The following is an 18,240-nucleotide window of genomic DNA, read 5'->3' on the forward strand; positions in this document are numbered from 1 at the left end:
ATAATCTTCCTCACTGTAGAATGATGGACTCTAAATTGTTTGGAAATGGCTTTACAACCCTTCCCAGATTGATGGGCAGCAACAATTGCTTTTCTAAGATCATTGCTGATGCCTTTACTCTTTGGCATTTTGTTAGCACACAACTCAGTGCTGGAGACTCTTAAAACATAGGCTTTATAGAGGTAGTCACACTTGCTGATAATCAGTTTATCAAGGGCACTTGATTAGTAGCATTTAGCTAATTTACTTAGCCTCTTCATATCTAGGGAAGCAGTAAGGGTATACTTGGTTATTCACACATGGTTTCTCCATTTTGATTTTCTTTTTGTAAAATAAATGATAACATAGTGCCATGGTGGCAAACCTACAGTATAGCACATGTGCCACAGGCGGCACGCAAAGCCATTTCTGTGGGCAGGCGTGCAGCTGCTGCTGCCAGCAGCTTGCGCAGGTCCATTAGGCTTCTGCTGCCTAGAGCAGCAGCCCCGCCCAACACAAAGGAGGCGAAGCAGCCGGCTAGCAAGCCCCGCAGAGGTGCACGCCCATGCCCAGCTGGCCACCCCGAGTGGAGAAAGCCAGATCTCCATCAGCGTCATAGCCACCCAGGCCCAGCAGAGACGGGGGGGGGGGACACACACACAATCCTAGTTGGGACTGGGGGGGGGCATGGCACCAAGGGGATCCGGCTTTCCCTGCTTAGGGTGGCCTTTGGCTTGCTGGGCGTGGGCGTGCTCTACCACCTCTACACGACGCTTGCTAGCTGGCCATTTTGCCTCCTTTGTGCTGGGCAGGCCAGGCCTTCAGGTGGCGGCGGCAGCCTAATGGACCTGTGGACTACGGCACGAATCCGCCTCCTGTGCACCTCACCTTGTGCTCCTCTCCTTCAGCACCCGTGCGCCCACAGCCCAACCAGGGGGACCCCAGCCGTCCATGCCATGCCACCCCGGAGCCCCACCAGCACAGCAGCAGTCGCTTCTCGCAAGCCGGCTGGGAGCTCGCCCACCACCCGGCCCGCCACGGGCATGGAGTCCCAGTGCGAATACTTCATGTATTTCCTGGCTGTGCCTTTCTCAGCTCGTGAGGTGCTCCTCGGGGAGCCACGCCCCTTGCCCTGGAGGAGCCATCTCTATCTGGGGGAGATGGTCTGCTTCCTAGTGGTCCTGAGCTGCTGCTCGGGAGCCGGTGGCGCTGTCTGGCTGCCCTGGAGGGAACTGACAGGCTTGCTCTTGGCGCTGACCAGCATCAGCCCGGTGGCGTCAGATATGAGCCCCCGCTCGGTGAAGCAGCAGAGGAGGATGCGGCTGGAGCTGCAGAGGCAGCTGCCAATGGAAGCATGTTCCGGGAGTGCTGGGCGCTACTGACCCACCCTGGGAACGACGGCAGTGGCTGTCCCCCCCCCCCCCCCGAGGAGCCATCGTATCCATTAACGAAGTCATCTTTCCATTGACCATTTCTCTGGACAGGCTGACCCCCAGCACCGTCAAAGCCAAAATTGTGGTGACCATCTGGAGACGCAACCAAGAGAGAGACAACATCTGAGAGCGTGGCTACCTCAGCATCTTGCAGGATCAGGCTCCTTCTCAGATCTTCCGCAAAGAGCAGGACTCCTTCAAGGGAGGAGGCAGGTGGTGCAGCTTCTCCGTGCACGAGACTGGGATTTTTTTGCCGCTATTGGATTTTCGCTACCAGACTTTAACTTGATGCAGAAAGGGAAGGATATGCATTCTGCATCAACTTTTAAGAAGTTTTAAGAAGTTAAAGAGTCTGGCAGAGAAAATCCTTTCCCCCCACCTTGCCTCTGGTCGGCGCCGCCAGCAGCTTGCTCAGGTCCATTAGACTGCCACCGCCAAGAAGAATAGTGAGTTTTTGTGCCCAGCCGGCAAGGAGTAGGTCAGGGGATGGTGGCTGGCTAGGGAGAGGGAAATCATGGCTGTTTGGAGGGGGGGATTTGCCAAGCCTCAGGGCGGCGGTATTGGTAGCTCCCCCACCCGGCCCATTTCCCCAGCTCTGTTACTCTTTGCAAGCCTGCCTAGCCCGCATCAGCCTTGCTCTCCACAGCGCACTGCAGTTGATCCGAGGCATGGAGAGCAAGGCTGATGGGTGAGCACATAGCAACACTGACTCTGCTGTTTTGGGTGGTGCTTCTGATCAGTTCCAGCATGCCATGGAGAGCCTGGCTGATACAGGCAAGGCAGGAGCGCGCACAGAGACTCTGCTTTTTTCCTTTGACAGCGATGGGGTTAGGGTTGCTGCAGCTGATCAGAATCACGCCAAAAACAGCAGTCTGTGTGCACGTTTGCTATGCACTCACCCGTCAGCCATGCTCTCCATGCCTCGGATCAGCTGCACAGCTGCGCTGTGCAGAGCAAGGCTGACGTGGGCTAGGCAGGCTTGCAAACAGACTCCGCTTTTTTCAGCGGGGCTTCAGTGCCTGGCCAGCTCAGACAATTTCCCTCTTTCTTTTCCCCATTCCTCCTCCTCCTCCTTTGACAGTGATGGGGTTTGGGGGAGTTGCTACCGGTAACAGAGCCGGGGAAATGGGCCAGGTGGGGGGAGCTGCCAATGCTGCTACCCTGAGGCTTGGCAGATTCCCCCCCAAGCAGCTATGATTTCCCCCTCCCTAGCCAGCCAGCCACCATCCCCTGACCTACTTCTTGCCTGGCCGGCCGGCTGGCACAAACCCTCACCACTCGTCTCCTCAGCGGCAGCACCCTAATGGACCTGAGCATGCTGCTGGCAGCACTCGCCCGAGGCACAGAGGGGAGGGGGAGGGGAAAGCAGGCAGTGCAGCGGCTTGGGTACTTTGGCTCCGTTCAAGTTGAAAGCGAAGGCCCAGCAGTGGGATTGCTCTCAATAAGAGCTGGGTGTGTTGCTCGCTCATGTGCTTATTGAGAGCAATCCTGCTGCTGCACCTCCACTTTCTTCAACTCAGATGGAGCCGAGGAGCCGCTGGTGGCCACTTGAGTGGGGAGGATGAGCTTTGCTACTGCTGCTGGGCCACACCTGGGCTACGCCCTGCCGCTGCCTCCCAAACTCCACCTTCGCTACTGGGTGTGAGCAGCAGTAGGGTGCTCTGTCCTGGGGGGAAAGCAGCGGCAGCCTAACCTTAATCCCCACCCTGCCTCCTTCCTTGCCACGCCTCACTCTGCAGGATGAGCCTCCTGCCCACCGCCCCACCTGCCAGAGACCCCCTGGATCTCCCCCAACCCTGCCCGGCCCCCACAGGCATCCCTCCCCAGGAACAACATCGAGGTGGCCACGCCCACCCAGTGGACCACGCCCACCCGGCAATACATAAGTGGGTTTTGGGTTGCAGTTTGGGCACTTGGTCTCTAAAAGGTTCGCCATCACTGACATAGTGTAATATGTCATGTGATGTTAGTCATCTGAAGTTGTATTTACCTACTTTTAAGAACTGCTAAGGACCAGATGATTTTTTACTATGTCCTGATATATAAAATCATAGGACTCAGAGGGTGTACTTACTTTTTATCATAACTGTAAATTCTTTTTTTGTGATGTAGATATGTAGGCTACAAGATGCCTGCTTGACCTTTATTCTTGCTTATCAGCCAGAAAGCCCCACAGTTAAGGGGTGGGTGGGTAATCAATGCTTACTTAAGGGTGGGATGTGTTCTATCTGCTTAAAGCAAGCAGTTAAAATGTTTTTAATTAAAAAAATCCTCCCTGGATCAAGGTGATTTCTGTAAGTCAGTCTCAAATAGTTCATTCTTGGACTTCTGGAGAACTGGATAGAATGGTCAACTAAAGTTGCCTCCACAAAAAGGAGAATTAACAACTGCAAAAAAGAAAGAGCTAGTGAGCAGACCAATTCTTTAGAACCTCCCCAAGACAAGGAGAGGAGACTGCTCACAGGTATTCTAAATAGCTGTTCCTTGTGAAGAGATCACAAAACAGCAGTCTCTCGACTGTTTTGAGTACTGAAAACAATAGGAATAGCCATCTTGCTCACAACCACGATCAGCATCTTTCAAAGGACACTACGTATGCCAATTTCATTTTCTAATTACATTCGGAAATTGTTAATTACTTTTAAATTATTAGAAACCTTTTGATTGACAAGTCTGAAAATGTCATGTGAGTTTTCTTTCAATCCTTCATGAAAAGAAAATTTAAATCAATTTAAAGGTTACTTTATGGTGTATTTGTACCTGTACTAGAGAAAGTTTAAAGTCATTTTTTGTATGTTTTTCTTTCTTCTCTCTTGTCATTTTTTATTTTTTGTTAATTTGTATTTTATCTTTCTTTGAAACTTTCAGTTGGTTTAAAAAATATTTTTAAGAATTTAAAAAGTTTGAAATAAACAGCAAAAAGAGGAGTAAGGCTTTGATCCTAGATAGCCATAAACTTGGAAATCTGGATTAAGGTTCCAGATAACTCTGGAATAAAATTTGGGAATTAATTATACAGAACCCTTCCCATTGCAAGTAGATTTGTTTCAGCTTTCACAAGACAAATATAAGCAATTTCTAAAACTGGACACTAGAGGGAACAAAGGTTTGTAGTTAATGGAGAAAAATACACAATTAACAACTAATTAGCTAGGAGCAGTAAAATGACTTGTCATTTTAAATATTGAAGGAAACTTTTGAAAAATGGAATTAGAAGTTACTGTCCATGATGGCAATAGTGATGTTTGTTTATATGGATAGACTGCATCCAATAGACGTTTTGTACGAAATGGCAAATAAGGGGGTCTCGGAAGCTTCACCTGTCAGCCCCTGCCTTTTGGCCGTCCCGCAGGCGGCGGATCTTCCAAGAGATTCCCCTCCCCCGTTGCCATTTGTGCAGGGATCCGGAGGCGTCCGTGCCGATGCATGGGGATCCGCCTGCCCGGGGCTCGGCGGCAGCAGAGGCGGTGGTTCCTTTTGCTGCGCCATGTCAGAGGGGGCACCATTTACCCCTCCCCTCCCTCATGGCGATGCAGCACCTTCAGTCTCCAGATTCTGCCGCAACGTCGCCTCCGCCGCCCTTCTCTCTGCTGCCTGGCCCAATCGAAGAGGAGCTGAAGGCAGCAGCTACGCCAGCCTCCGACTCCTTCTCTCCGCTGCCTGGCCCGAATGAAGAGGAGCCGAAGGCAGCAGCTACGCCAGCCACTACCGCCCTTCTCTCCACTGCCTGGCCCGAACGAAGAGGAGCCAAAGGCAGCAGCTATGCCAACCTCCACTGCCCCCTTCTCTCAACTGCCTGGCCCGAATGAAGAGGAGCCGAAGGCAGCAGCTATGCCAGTCTCCGCCCCCCTCTTCTCTCCGCTGCCTGGCCCGAACGAAGAGGAGCCGAAGGCAGCAGCTGCGCCAGCCTCCACCGCCCCCTTCTCTTTGCGAGTGCACTAGGCCGCCCCAACAGCCTCCACCGCCGCTGGATCAATTGCCCAGCCCTTGAGGCCCGCTGCTGCTATGGGGGCCGGCACGGGAATTTGTTTCTGCAGGGGAGGCAGAGGCTGACAGAGATCCAGCGGACCTCCAGCGTCTCTCTCGCCACCGCCTCCACTGCTACTCTCGTCGGCTTCTGCTACGGCCGAACCCGGGCAGCCTCCTCCACCCCCAGCAGTGGTATCCGGGGCTTCTCCGGTTTCATCGGAACCAAGCAGCAAGAGGAAAAGTTAGCAGTAGCAGCACTACCAGGAGCGGTTTCAATTGTCCCCTTCATTGCCAAGCATTCCTATGGAAATTAATGGAGGTGCCGCAGCTGGCCTTTTGAGTGAATGAGAGCGAGAGAGAAGCATTTTCAAGTGAAGTGTTAGTGAGTAGAGGGAGAAGGAAGCTTTTTTAAGCACAGTGTGAGTGAATGAGAGAGCGAGAGAGAAGCTTTTTCAAACAAAACGTGAGTGTATGACAGCGGAGGGGGCAGGGCAGGTGCATGTCTCGCCTTAGGCTCCACTCTTCAGTCAAACCCTGTTCTGTGCATGCACACATTTTTTTGTAGCTCCCAGTTTTTCCTTTTGTGAAGGAACTGGTTCCAAGTGGCTCTTTCACTGTTTCAGGTTGCCGACCCCTGGTGTAGCCAAATAAAGTTGGAGTGCTTAAATGTAAAACCAATATGCTCAAGTGAAGGCTCTTAGCAGATAACAACACACTACGTGAATGTGGAGAGAGAAAGAACCCGGCCCATCTGTTGGTATGTCGGCTACTTGTTGTTAGTTGCGAAGTTGTGTCCAACCCATTGCGACCCCATGGACAACGTTCCTCCAGGCCTTCCTGTCCTCTACCATCTTCTGGAGTCCATTTAAGCTCACACCTACTGCTTCAGTGACTCCATCCAGCCACCTCATTCTCTGTCGTACCCTTCTTCTCTTGCCCTCAATCTTTCCCAGCATTACGCTCTTCTCCAGTGAGTCCTTCCTTCTCATTAGGTGGCCAAAGTATTTGAGTTTCAACTTCAGGATCTGGCCTTCTAAAGAGCAATCAGGGTTGATCTCCTCTAGGACTGACTGGTTTGAACATGGTCCAACTTTCACAGCCATACATTGCAAATGGGAAAACCATGGCCTTGTCTACACAGACTTTTGTTGGCAGGGTGATGTCTCTGCTTTTTAGTATGCTGTCTAGATTTGCCATTGCTTTCCTCCCTAGGAGCAAGCGTCTTTTAATTTCTTGGCTGCAGTCCCCATCTGTGGTGATCTTGGAGTCCAGGAAAATAAAATCTGTCACTACCTCCATTTCTTCCCCATCTATTTACCAGGAATTGAGAGGGCTGGATGACATGATCTTGGTTTTCTTAATGTTGAGTTTCAAGCCCACTTCTGCACTCTCCTCCTTCATCCACATCAAGAGGCTCTTTAGTTCCTCTTCACTTTCTGCCATTAGAGTGGTATTATCTGCATTTCTTAAGTTGTTGATATTTCTCCCGGCAATCTTAATTCCAACTTTTGATTCATCTAGCCCTGCCTTTCTCATGATGTGCTCTGTAATATAAGTTAAATAGGCAGGGTGACAGTATACAGCCTTGCTGGACTCCTTTCCCAATTTTGAACCAATCAGTGGTTCCGTGTCCAGTTCTTACTGTTGCTTCTTGACCCGCATATAGGTTTCTCAAGAGACAAATAAGATGGTCTGGTACTCCCATCTCTTTAAAAACCTGCCACAATTTGTTGTGATCCATATAATCAAAGGCTTTAGCATAGTCAATGAAGCAGAAGTAGATGTTTTTCTGGAACTCCCTAGCTTTCTCCATGATCCAGTGTATGTTGGCAATTTGATCTCTAGTTCCTCTACCTCTTCAAAATCCTGCCTGTACGTCTGGTAGTTCTGTCAGCTACTACAGTACCAGAAACATGGTAACAATAATGACTTATTTTTGGCCAACAACAAAGCTAAGAAAGTGGCTTCAATCTGCCAGTTTAAAGTTTAATGTAGACAAAGAAAAAGAACTGAACTTTGGCTGGATTGTTCTATGCTGTTAGTAGGCTGGTCCTAACAGATATAGCCCTCAAGGCCAGAAAGCTAAGATGAGGTGTTTAGAGAAAGAATGATCATGGGTGCTGTATCCAACATGGAGGGGCAAATACGCTAATTCAAATGGACAAATTCTCAAAACACTTGAATGATGAAACTTCAAAAGACTGTTCTGGTCATTGTAGCTGAAAACAAATTTAAGATTAGTGGGCACTGCACTGCATAAAGGAAAGGACTTCCCCATCTCCAAATCTATTGTCTCTAGAAGATTCCAAAGGCTCAGGTAGGTACATAATCTCTTTACGTATGAATCAAAAGATCACATAATAGAAACACTGTGAATATAGGTAAGAAATGGTAACCAGGTTAGAATAAAATTTTCTTTAATTTAAGAAATTTTCAACTTTTTACTTTTTGATTGCTTTGTTTGTTGGTTTTTTGCCTTGAGCAATCTTCTAGTATATGGAAATTAACTTCCCCATCTTTGGAAAATCAGTTAAGATACCAGGATCGCAGTTGATTATCTCCACAATATCTGCTCCTTATTTTAAAAGGCATCGAACTTAATTTTAACTAGAAAGAGAAATTAGATAAGTTTGTTCTATATTTTAAAATAATGTTCAGATAATAAAAACCCTCTTACCTTAATTATTTCCACCAACTGATCTACACCACTATCTCCTGGAAAAATTGGTTGTCCTAATAATAATTCTGCCAACACACAACCTGCTGACCAAACATCTGGAGAGAAAGGCGGAGAAATAGAAAACATAGAGGAAATTTATAAGAATTGCATATCCAATTATGTCTATATCTACATCACAAACATAAGTAAATTTATACTCAAGGAAGAAGATAGCATATACATAAATCAATTATTGTTTTTCACCTTTTAAGTTCATTCTGTTAGTGAAGCAATAAGCAATCTGCTGCACATGCAGCATTTAGGGCCTTTATATTCCAATACTCTCATTTCTGCAATTAGTATATTGCTATTTAGTTCATTTTCAAAGATATGTCCTGCCTTTTTCACCCACAACAACCTTTGAGGGAGGTTGGGCTCATAAAGAGTGCTGGCTTAAAGTCATACAATGAATACTCATAACCAGAAGGGTGGATTCCAATTTGGCGCTCCCCATTCCTAGTCCAATATCTTACACTGCATTATATGGGCCATACATGATTAGAGCTTTTAAAAAATAAGAAGAGCTAATCTAAATTAGAACTAAAGATATATAACAGAACAGAATAACAGAGTTGGAAGGGACCTTGAAGGTCTTCGTCCAACCCCCTGCTGAGGCAGGAAACTCTATACCATTTGAAACAAATGGCTGTCCAATCTCTTCTTAAAAAGTTCCAGTGCTGGAGCATCCACAACCTCTGGAGGCAAGTCGTTCCACTGATTAATTGTTCCAACTGTCAGGAAATTTCTCCTTAGTTCTAGGTTGCTTCTCTTTGATTAGTTTCCATCCATTGCTTCTTGTCCTGCCTTCATGTGCTCTGGAGGATAGGATAGGATAGGATAGGATAGGATAGGATAGGATAGGATAGGATAGGATAGGATAGGATAGGATAGGATAGGACAGGACAGGACAGGACAGAATAGAATCTGGAAGGGACCTTGAAGATCTTCTAGTCCAGCCCCCTGCTCAAGCAGGAGAACCTATACCATCTCAGACAGGTGAATGACTATAGTCTCTTATTAAAAATCTCCAGTAATGGAGCGCCCACAATTTCTGGTGGTAAGCTGTTCCACTGGTTGACTGTCCTCACTATCAGGAAGTTTCTCCTTAAGTTCCAGGTTGCTTCTCTCTTTGATCAGTTTCCAACCATTGTTTCTCGTCCTTCCATCTGGTGCTTTGGTGAAGAACCTGGCCCCCTCTGCCTTGTGGCAGCTCCTCAGATACTGGAACACTGCTATCACATCTCCCCTATTTCTTCTTTTCTTTAGACTAGCCAAACCCAAGTCTTGTAGCCGTTCTACATATGTTTTAGTCCGCAGGCCTTTGATCATCTTAGTTGCTCTTCTCTGAGAGCAACTAAGAGAGCAAGGCCTGGGGGAGAAGCATCTTTGAAATCCCCTCCTGGAGGGCTGGATCTACCCAGAGTGCTGGGAGAGGATGACCCATCTAGACCTTGATGGTCAGGAAAAAGAATGGAGATCATGGCAGGTGCTGGTGAGAGACCCGAGTGGAGCTGCAGGAACTGGAGAAAGAAATGAGTGCAGACGAACCGGATGAGAGGACTAAATGCTGGAGCAAGCCATAAGGTTCCTGGGGTGGGCTTTTGGTAGTCTCAAGGTTCAAGAAGTCCTAGCCCGGGCAACAAGGGATGAATTTCAAAGAAAAAATATTTTAACTTGTATTTTAAAATGGAAATAGACTTAAAGGACAAATAATTTTAAAATGTATTGTAAATTTAATAAAAACATGGCTTGCGAGGGAATCAATTTGAAACATGGTTTGCATTATTCATTGCCTGAACCAACTTTGAGTAACAGCAATATTAAAATTAAGAAAATGACAGATAAGTCATATCCAAACTGCAAGTATTGTATTCGTAAATACAATGTACTATTTTTACAAAAAACAAAAACAAAACACCAGTTGGAATATCCATTAGTACTCATCAACTAGTCCAGAAACTGAGATCTTGCTGGCCACTATTCTACAGCCCCACAGATTATTTCAATATATTTAGTATACACTCATTGATTTTTGGTAGGGAATTTTTCTATTTATTTTTTAAATAATAATAACAAAAATAAGCTTTGTAAGCTTCTAGAGTGTTAGTAGTGGTAGCATCTAGCCAAATACATCTGATCTTGGAGAGATAAGCAGGATCAGACCTGATTAATACCAGGAATCCAAAGCTGGATTGTAGTTTGAGAAAAAAAAATGCAATGCCAAACTCCATATGGATTGTTACCAAGAAATGTATATTCTTATCCTAAGAATCAAATTTTACTCAAGGTACATTTTTAAAACTTTCAAGTTGTCTTAACAAACCTGCTTTATTCGAAACAAGATAAAACTCCAATCCCTTTAAAAATATGAAAATCCATTTCTTCTTGTGACTTGTCACTACCTTGCTCTTCTGCAATTCCTTGGAAGCAAAACAGTATTTTTGTCAAGACACTACTGCCCTTAGTAGCTTTCTGACATGTAGGCAGATTTTGTTTGCAACTTGGTTACAAGCTCTGGTGGGAACTTTATCTATTGAAAATTCTCCCAAAGAAAGATACCTCACTCGAGATTAGTTAATAATATCTTATCATGAAGCAGAAACAATCTAGTTTCACATCTGCCTTGGAAATGGATTATGATTGGTTGATGATCATTATCTTCCTTCACACAGGCTTGGATACCTGAAAAGAAACCCAATCTTGTTTCATGCAACATTTAAACGATCTAAAACACTAGTGTTTCCTGAATGGTACATAAAACCAGGTTCTTTACCTCCTAAAATGTAGAGGTTATATTTATAGATCAAGGAGTCCAGTTGGGAGTCTGCTACATTTCTTTTGAGGACTCTAGAGAGCCATGGTAGATCATATATAAGAGGCTTTAGTAAGCAAACAAAACAGGAAATTACCAACTGAATGGATTTCCTCTATTTTCTTCCATTCCTTAATGAGAAGAAATATGTTTATGTAATGCCGCATGTAACCTTTTGTTCTCCATTCAATATACTGATCACTTCAGTTTAAAAGTGAAAAAACAAATACATACCTATACTAGAAGTATAATCTGTGGCTCCAAAAATTAACTCTGGTGCTCTGTAATATCGAGAGCAGATGTAAGAGACATTAGGCTCTCCACGAACTAGCTGCTTTGCACTGTAAATGGAATTATAATATAAAACAGTGTTCAGTATTCAAAATATATAATTTTCAGTAAAATAATATTTAAAGGAGTATACATGATTCTTCTAAAATTTAAAAAAAACAGAAATGGCATTTATCATAAATGCAAGTATTTAAGATAAATATAAAAATGCAAATTTATTTAGCATTAATACTTAAGATTTATGATAGATAAACCATTTTATCATTCAATGTTAATGAGCCAGATACTCTAGTTAAGTGAAATTTAGTGCAAGTAGGATAAAGCAACATGAACTATGTCTGCAGGTAACATCAAAAATTCAGAAATATTTTCTTCAAATCTCCCTGGATAAAATATAAATTCTTAATACAAAATCTAACTCTTCACATATTAGTAGCACAAATCTATCACTTTTCCAGGAAATATTTGTTAATTGATCCCAAAGGATCAGACATATTTATTTTAAAAAAATATTTTAAAATATAAAGAGTAAGCATAAAGACCCTGCTGAAGATGTATATACTGAATAATCCAATTAATTTTTTAATCAATGAACAAAATGAACAAAAATATTATCCTAAAGGAAAACAAGGATATATTTCATATTTAAAATAAAGTATAAAATGAAGTGTTAAGGTCAGGGAAGGCTTTGGGGGAACAGCATGAGCCAGGAAGGGTGTGCAGGGGTTCTTTGTCCCTCCCTTCTTTCCCCCTTCTCTTCTCCTTCCAGCAGACAGGTAAGTTGCTGCTGCTGGGTGGGGGAGAGAGTGAGGCTGCTGGGTGGGGGAGAAAGAGTGAGTAAGAATGGCTGGGAAATTGATTGTTGAAAACGATTGCAGCAGCAGCAGCCCACAGCAATGAAGCAGGGCTAGCTAGCTTTCCCACATTTCATTCCCTTGGAAGTCATTAGTCCTGCATTTTTTGATACATTCTATAAATTAGCCTATTTGAGATACCCTAGTTAAAAACATTGTTACCCTCTGATGCATCCTTTCACCTAGTTAAAGGACATGACAAGAGTTTTTATGGTATACAGATATCACCAGCCAATACAAGTCTGCCATTCTGGTTTTGTGCCATTTGCCGCAAATTCCAATCCTCATACAGACATAAATACAACAGACATAAATACAACAACTAGCCCCATCAACTGCAAATAAATTAAAGGAAATTCAAAACTCCAAGTATCCTGTTCACTCAACTCAAACTAAAATATCTGGAATTCTTTCAAATCTATCTAAAATATATTTATATCACTTAAATATCAAGTCTTTGTTGCCTAATGTAAAACACAAATATTCTGCTAAGTCACTTCAGAAAAGAACAAAACTACTTCTAGACATCCGACTCCTAAGATAAGCTAGTTTTGAGTACAGCTAACAAAGGTCCACTTAAGTCTCCTAATGCCCTTAAGGTATCATCTTCAAAGAAACTTTGGTAAAAAAAAGTTCCTCTAGAGACATGTAACTAAGTTGAAAAAAACAATTATCTGTTACAAATTGGAGCTGGGTGGCCAATAAATGTAAACAAACAAAGTAAGAGAATCTAAAATTAAGCATTAATACTGCATTCCCGTCACCAGCACTTGTGCCTCATAAAACAATGCTCGACTCGCATGTAATCTGTATCCACATAACCAAACCCGGTCTCCCCATCACTTCCAGCTTCCCTCATTAGAATAGTAGTTAAGCCAGCTCCTTGCCGTTTTATGGGACCACTTCTACTCATTCTTATCCAAATCTACTTGATCTGCCATCTAGCCTATCTTACTCTCCTGAACTATGAGATACTGTCCCTCAAACAGCTCCTTTGGAAGTGGCAAAGCATATTATTTTCTGACCATAGTGCCTTTGCATTCCAGACATAGTGCCTTTGCATTCCAGAATTCAGCAGAATTCAGCCAAGAGATGATTTCTCTGTAACTCAGATAGCCCATTCCAACTTTTACAACTCATGCATATCAGCATTAGACATCAACTCTAATTGATTGCCAGATTGCATCTTATACCCTATTCTGGGCTACACCAGGAGCCCTTCTCAATCAGATGAGTTTTGATTTCTAACCAGTCTACATTTGGAATATATTCAGCTGTCATTCCAAACAAAATGTTCCTATTTTTACAACTCTACAATGTGACAGACAGTGTCTTCTCTACAACATGGTAGCATCTTCCTTCAGGAAATATGAGAACCAAGTTGATGACTTGGCTAACTTATTTCCCTTCTCACTATCTGCACACCAAGTCTGAAATGTATTAAGAAACATAATTTTCTCAATTTCATCCAAACTTCAAGCAACTACATCGAGTCCAATAATGTATACCTTTCTGTTTATTGTTTTGGAATTAAAATGAAAAATAAAATAAAAATGATACAGTAATAAAGTAAATACTCTGCATATACATTAACTTTGGATAAGTTTAATTTTATCTAATTAATAAAAAGATGTTAAAAAATAAGATTTTTATTTGTCCTGATTTTATTATATACCAAGGAATAATTATTTATAGGTATTTTATTATATCTGCCATAGAGAAGGATAGAAGGTAATATGTTATCTCTCACTCTAAGGAATTCTTTCTAAACGAATTGCAGTTTTTCAGGAGTTCATGGTGATGAACTCTTTCTCTCTGGAGAAAGAGAGTATGCCCATCTTTATTGCAATTAATATAAAGAACTCTAAAAATAACATATAACATCAATCCTCCAAAGATTTCCAAGCAAAACAAGCAAGTTCTATACTAAATTATTATCAATTAATCAAATACTTCATTATAGTCAATGACCAAATATAGGTATGATTCAGTTACAATATTACAGGGGGAAAGGGGAATGGGATAAAGGTAGCTGAAAAATTATACAAAGCAGAAGAGAAATAGTAAGTAACAACTGGAATACTGGAGCATATTTAAATTATGAGACAGCAAAAACTGTAATCAATATTTAACTATTAAATAGTTCTGAAGCTAAATTGGTACATAAATTCTAGGTGAGTATTAAAATATTAAAATACAATTAAAAATATGGCGATAGAATGTAAAATGTATAATAATAAAATTCTATCTTGAATATTTTGGGCATAATTGATGATGCTTACTTAATACCTACTTGGTTGTGTATTATAATCGGACTATATCGGGTTATAGTATTGGAGGAGAGAAAGAGAAAAGAAAAAAAATAATAATCCAAGGATGCTGAGCTATCAAGTTGACTGAAGTTAACTGTTACCTAGTTTTAACTGCTGTAATAATAAATGTAACTATGGCGTGGGTGATGTCACAATATTAGTCTGAAAGGAGGAAGTGGGTATGCAAACCATACATTCTCCCCAACATAATTATTGGACACAATCAAGATACAACAAGGAGAGATTCCACCTATTACTGGGTTTTGGGGAAGATGTATCAACTGACCCCCACATGTGGTTTTCCCCACTTGATATGTTGTGGTGGAAGAATCTAGAGCATGGATTGAAGAGACTCTGAGGCTATGGAGGAGAAAGTCCAATGAACAGTCTGGATCTAAGCACCACAGAGTTTTATAGGTAACGATCTGCCCCTTGTATTTGCTTTCGTCTGCCTGCAAATAGGTTTCCACAGTTTGCATTAGTTGAAAATTTCATTTTACACATTTATCCATATTTAACTTTTTTAGGGGAAAATATGTCTTACTAAGAACATGTTGGTTATCCTATGAAAAAATGCAAAAAGAAATGCTTTCTTTTTTGCATAAGAAACAGCAGTTATGCACATCTCTGATAATTAACAATCCAGAATAAGGCTACAACATAAAATTTTCCTCTATTCTGTCATTCAGAATTAATTTAATCCAGAAGGCGACATGGTTTACACTGCTTTTCAATATTTAATCCAGCCATTCCAAACACCATGAATAGGGCCATGAATTAAAAATTTCTTGACATCTGCTGGGAGCCATAATCTCCCAAACACATAACTTTGAATCATAGAATATGACATTGGGAAGGCTCCATGGAATTCCATCTGGTCTGCCATGAAACCCTCAAAACCATCTGGGGAGTCTGCAAGCAACTTATCCCTTTCAACGTTTCCTAAAGATCCTGGTAATATTGAACCTGGGCTATTGAACAGGACTCTTAAGGCTCAGTAAGTGCAGAAAAGACAATGGTTTACCATCATATGCAGTCTAGGATGAGCTTTTACCAGTGCTCAGTCAAATTCTCTTTGGGTGTTCTGCCATGGCATTCTAAACCACTTTTCAATGGCATTATCTCTTTCAGTTCCTCAGAAAACCAGATCAGCCTATCATTTTGCTAAATAAGTGCTGTCTTGTTGTAAACGTATATAACATATCTTCAGATAATACATTTAATTATCTTTCTCCTAGAAAACATGGCACAATCTTTAATCTGCCTTTTTTACTGGCAAAGTAAGGGTAGCAAAGCATGTCTGCAACATACCTTGGATAGGGTTAGGGTTAGCTTTGATAAAAAGTTGAATTCAGGAAATCCATTGGACCTAAACTTATTCTTATGGAATGGAATGGCCTTGTAGCTTGGACTATGCTAAATATCTGAAATCCTGATTAATCTTTCTTTGGCTTTATCTATTTATGGTTCAGAGATTTCAAACAAAGCTTTACAAGGAGAACAAATTTAACACAATAGCATCTGGACTGGAGCAGCTTCGGCAGCCTTGAAGTCGGCTGTGGACCCTTGGATGGACCACCTGGCACCTAAGATTAACTGGAGGGCGCCGTTCGCAGCTACGTGGATCCCTCTGCTCCTGACTGCTACTCTGGCTTTTCGGCTTGTAAATGGCCGCGGACCATCTTTTCCCAGAGTTTGCTGTTGGGTGCAGTTTTGGTGTGGAAGTTATGGGGGAGGCTTTTTGTCGCCTTCTTTCCCCCAAACGATGATGGAGATTTGACTGCTTGAAGCTGAACATTTAACATCTATGACTGACTTCCCGTTGCCCTAGGGATGGGTTCAGCGTGTTTGATTATCTCTGCTGCGTTACTGCTCAAGATGGGTTTGTACTTGATGCTGGTTGATGCTGGTTAGAGGCTGGAACAGGATTTGGGATGTTTTGACTTTTTCCTGTTCGTGACCTCCCTGTGATATTCTGGAACATGTGATATTCTGGAATGAGCCTGGGACAGGACCGTGGTGAGAGGATGGCCCTGGACTGGCTACTAACCCCCTGCTGGTGTGAGAGACTAGCAGAGGAGATTTCTGTTCACCCAGCAATGCTGCCCTTATCCATCCCAGGCTGGATCTCGTGGCTAGGTGAGAGGACAGTTATGGGCTCTTGTCTGGACCGGCTCAGGTGAGAGCAGAGCCGGATCAGCGGATTACTGGATGAAGACATGTTCCGGATTAAATGTTTTACCATCTTAATTAACACTTTAACATCTTATTAACATCTGTCCCCATTTGTGAATAACGGCTTACACGGACATGATTATTATTTTATGGCTCGACTACAATACTCTAGATCGGACTTGTACGCCCTCAGGGGGGTTTTCCCCTCCTGGATACGACCAGCCTCCTTTTCTATCATTTCCCTTGATGACGGGCCCAATTGTTGGGACCCCGAGAGGTGGCTGGGCTTAACTAGGGGCCTCTGGTGGAGACGCATTAAGAGGCCCCTGATACATTTTTAGCTGGGTATTTTAAAGGGTTAGGGAAGGGGATAGTAGGATGGAGAGGGAATTTTTAATTAGTACTCAGTCTGGACCTATGAGGGGTCCCGGCGGGATAGGGTTGAGGGTAGAGGCTGCTGGTTCTGTGTGTACTGGGGTGGGGCTTCAAATCCCCACGACGATAGGGAATGGCAGCAGATGTGTGCACGGAGGGCTGTATCGACATCCGGGATCGCGCCCCCACTGCTTGCGAGCAGTGACGCGCTCCGACCCTCCAATTAGCACCCTTTTGCCCGGGGGTGAGGGTGATCAGGCCCCTGAGCTCAGGCTGGTTTACCTTAATGCCAGGTCCGTTGTTAATAAGGCTCCCCTCGTTCGAGACTTGATCGAGGAGGAATGCGCGGATCTGGCATGCATTACAGAAACCTGGTTGGGCTCGGAGGGAGGGGTCCCTCTGACCGAGTTATGCCCCCCAGGTTTCCGTGTGCTACACCAGCCACGGGCTCAGGGTAGGGGCAGCGGGGTGGCGGTGGTTATCAGGGAGACTTTATGTCCGCGGGAGACCACCATTGTCCAGATTGGTGGGAGTGAGTCCCTCCTCCTGAGATGTGGTTCTCGGGTTCAGATGAGCTTGTTGCTTACATACCTGGCGCCCAGCTGTGTGGCAACAGCTCTGCCAGAGCTGCTCGACACCCTCTCAGGGTTGGCGGTGGAGTTCCCCAGGCTCATAGTGCTGGGTGACTTCAACCTGCCTTCCCTGGGAGGGTCATCGGAGCTAGCCCGGCAGTTCATGGCCTCCATGACGGCCATGGACCTGACTCAGGTAATTCAAGGCCCGACTCATGTGGGGGGTCACACTCTCGACCTGGTGTTTCTGTCTGGACAGTGCTTGGATGATTTGGGAGGGGGTTTACCGGTTGTTACTCCCGTCATGGTCCGACCATCATCTCCTGCAGCTGGTCTTCCGTTATGCCACCCCCCGCTGCTGGGCGGCGGAACCAACTAGATGGTTCCGCCCCAAGCGCCTAATGGACCCTGAACGGTTCCAGATGGCGCTTGGGTCTATACCTATCGCCCTCACTCACAGCCCAGCTGATGCCTTGGTGGATGCCTGGGAAAGGGCGGCCACTGAGGCACTCAACTGTGTTGTACCCTTGCGACCTCTGACCCGGCACAGATCCCGTTAGGCTCCATGGTTTTCTGTGGAGCTCCGGGAGATGAAACGTCGGAGATGGGGTCTAGAGAGTGGTTGGAGGTCCAGCCGTTCCGAATCTGTCCGACTGCAGTTAAGAACCTTTATAAGGTCTTATCTTGCTGCGATGAGGACGGCGAGGGCTAATTACTTCGCCGCCCTCATCGCATCTGCAGATAATCGC

The 18,240-nt window shown here is 44.2% G+C and overlaps 1 protein-coding gene across 7 annotated transcripts in view; it reads right to left on the reverse strand.

Moving 5' to 3' along the window:
- Positions 1 to 18,240, reverse strand: part of GSK3B (glycogen synthase kinase 3 beta) — a 174,677-nt gene that overhangs the window by 58,407 nt on the left and 98,030 nt on the right. For all 7 annotated transcript variants that reach the window (XR_014491719.1, XM_083356230.1, XM_083356229.1 and 4 more), the window contains 2 exons: positions 11,147 to 11,253; positions 8,059 to 8,156 (listed from right to left, as the gene is read on the reverse strand). Coding sequence is in view for 6 of the 7 variants with exons in the window: in XM_083356230.1 (XP_083212356.1) it covers positions 8,059 to 8,156; positions 11,147 to 11,253 (205 nt within the window). In the remaining variant the exon portion in view is untranslated. The remainder of the gene's footprint in view (positions 1 to 8,058; positions 8,157 to 11,146; positions 11,254 to 18,240) is intronic.

Source organism: Vipera ursinii (genome assembly GCF_947247035.1).
Source record: "Vipera ursinii genome assembly, chromosome: 2".
Classification (NCBI taxonomy): domain Eukaryota; kingdom Metazoa; phylum Chordata; class Lepidosauria; order Squamata; family Viperidae; genus Vipera; species Vipera ursinii.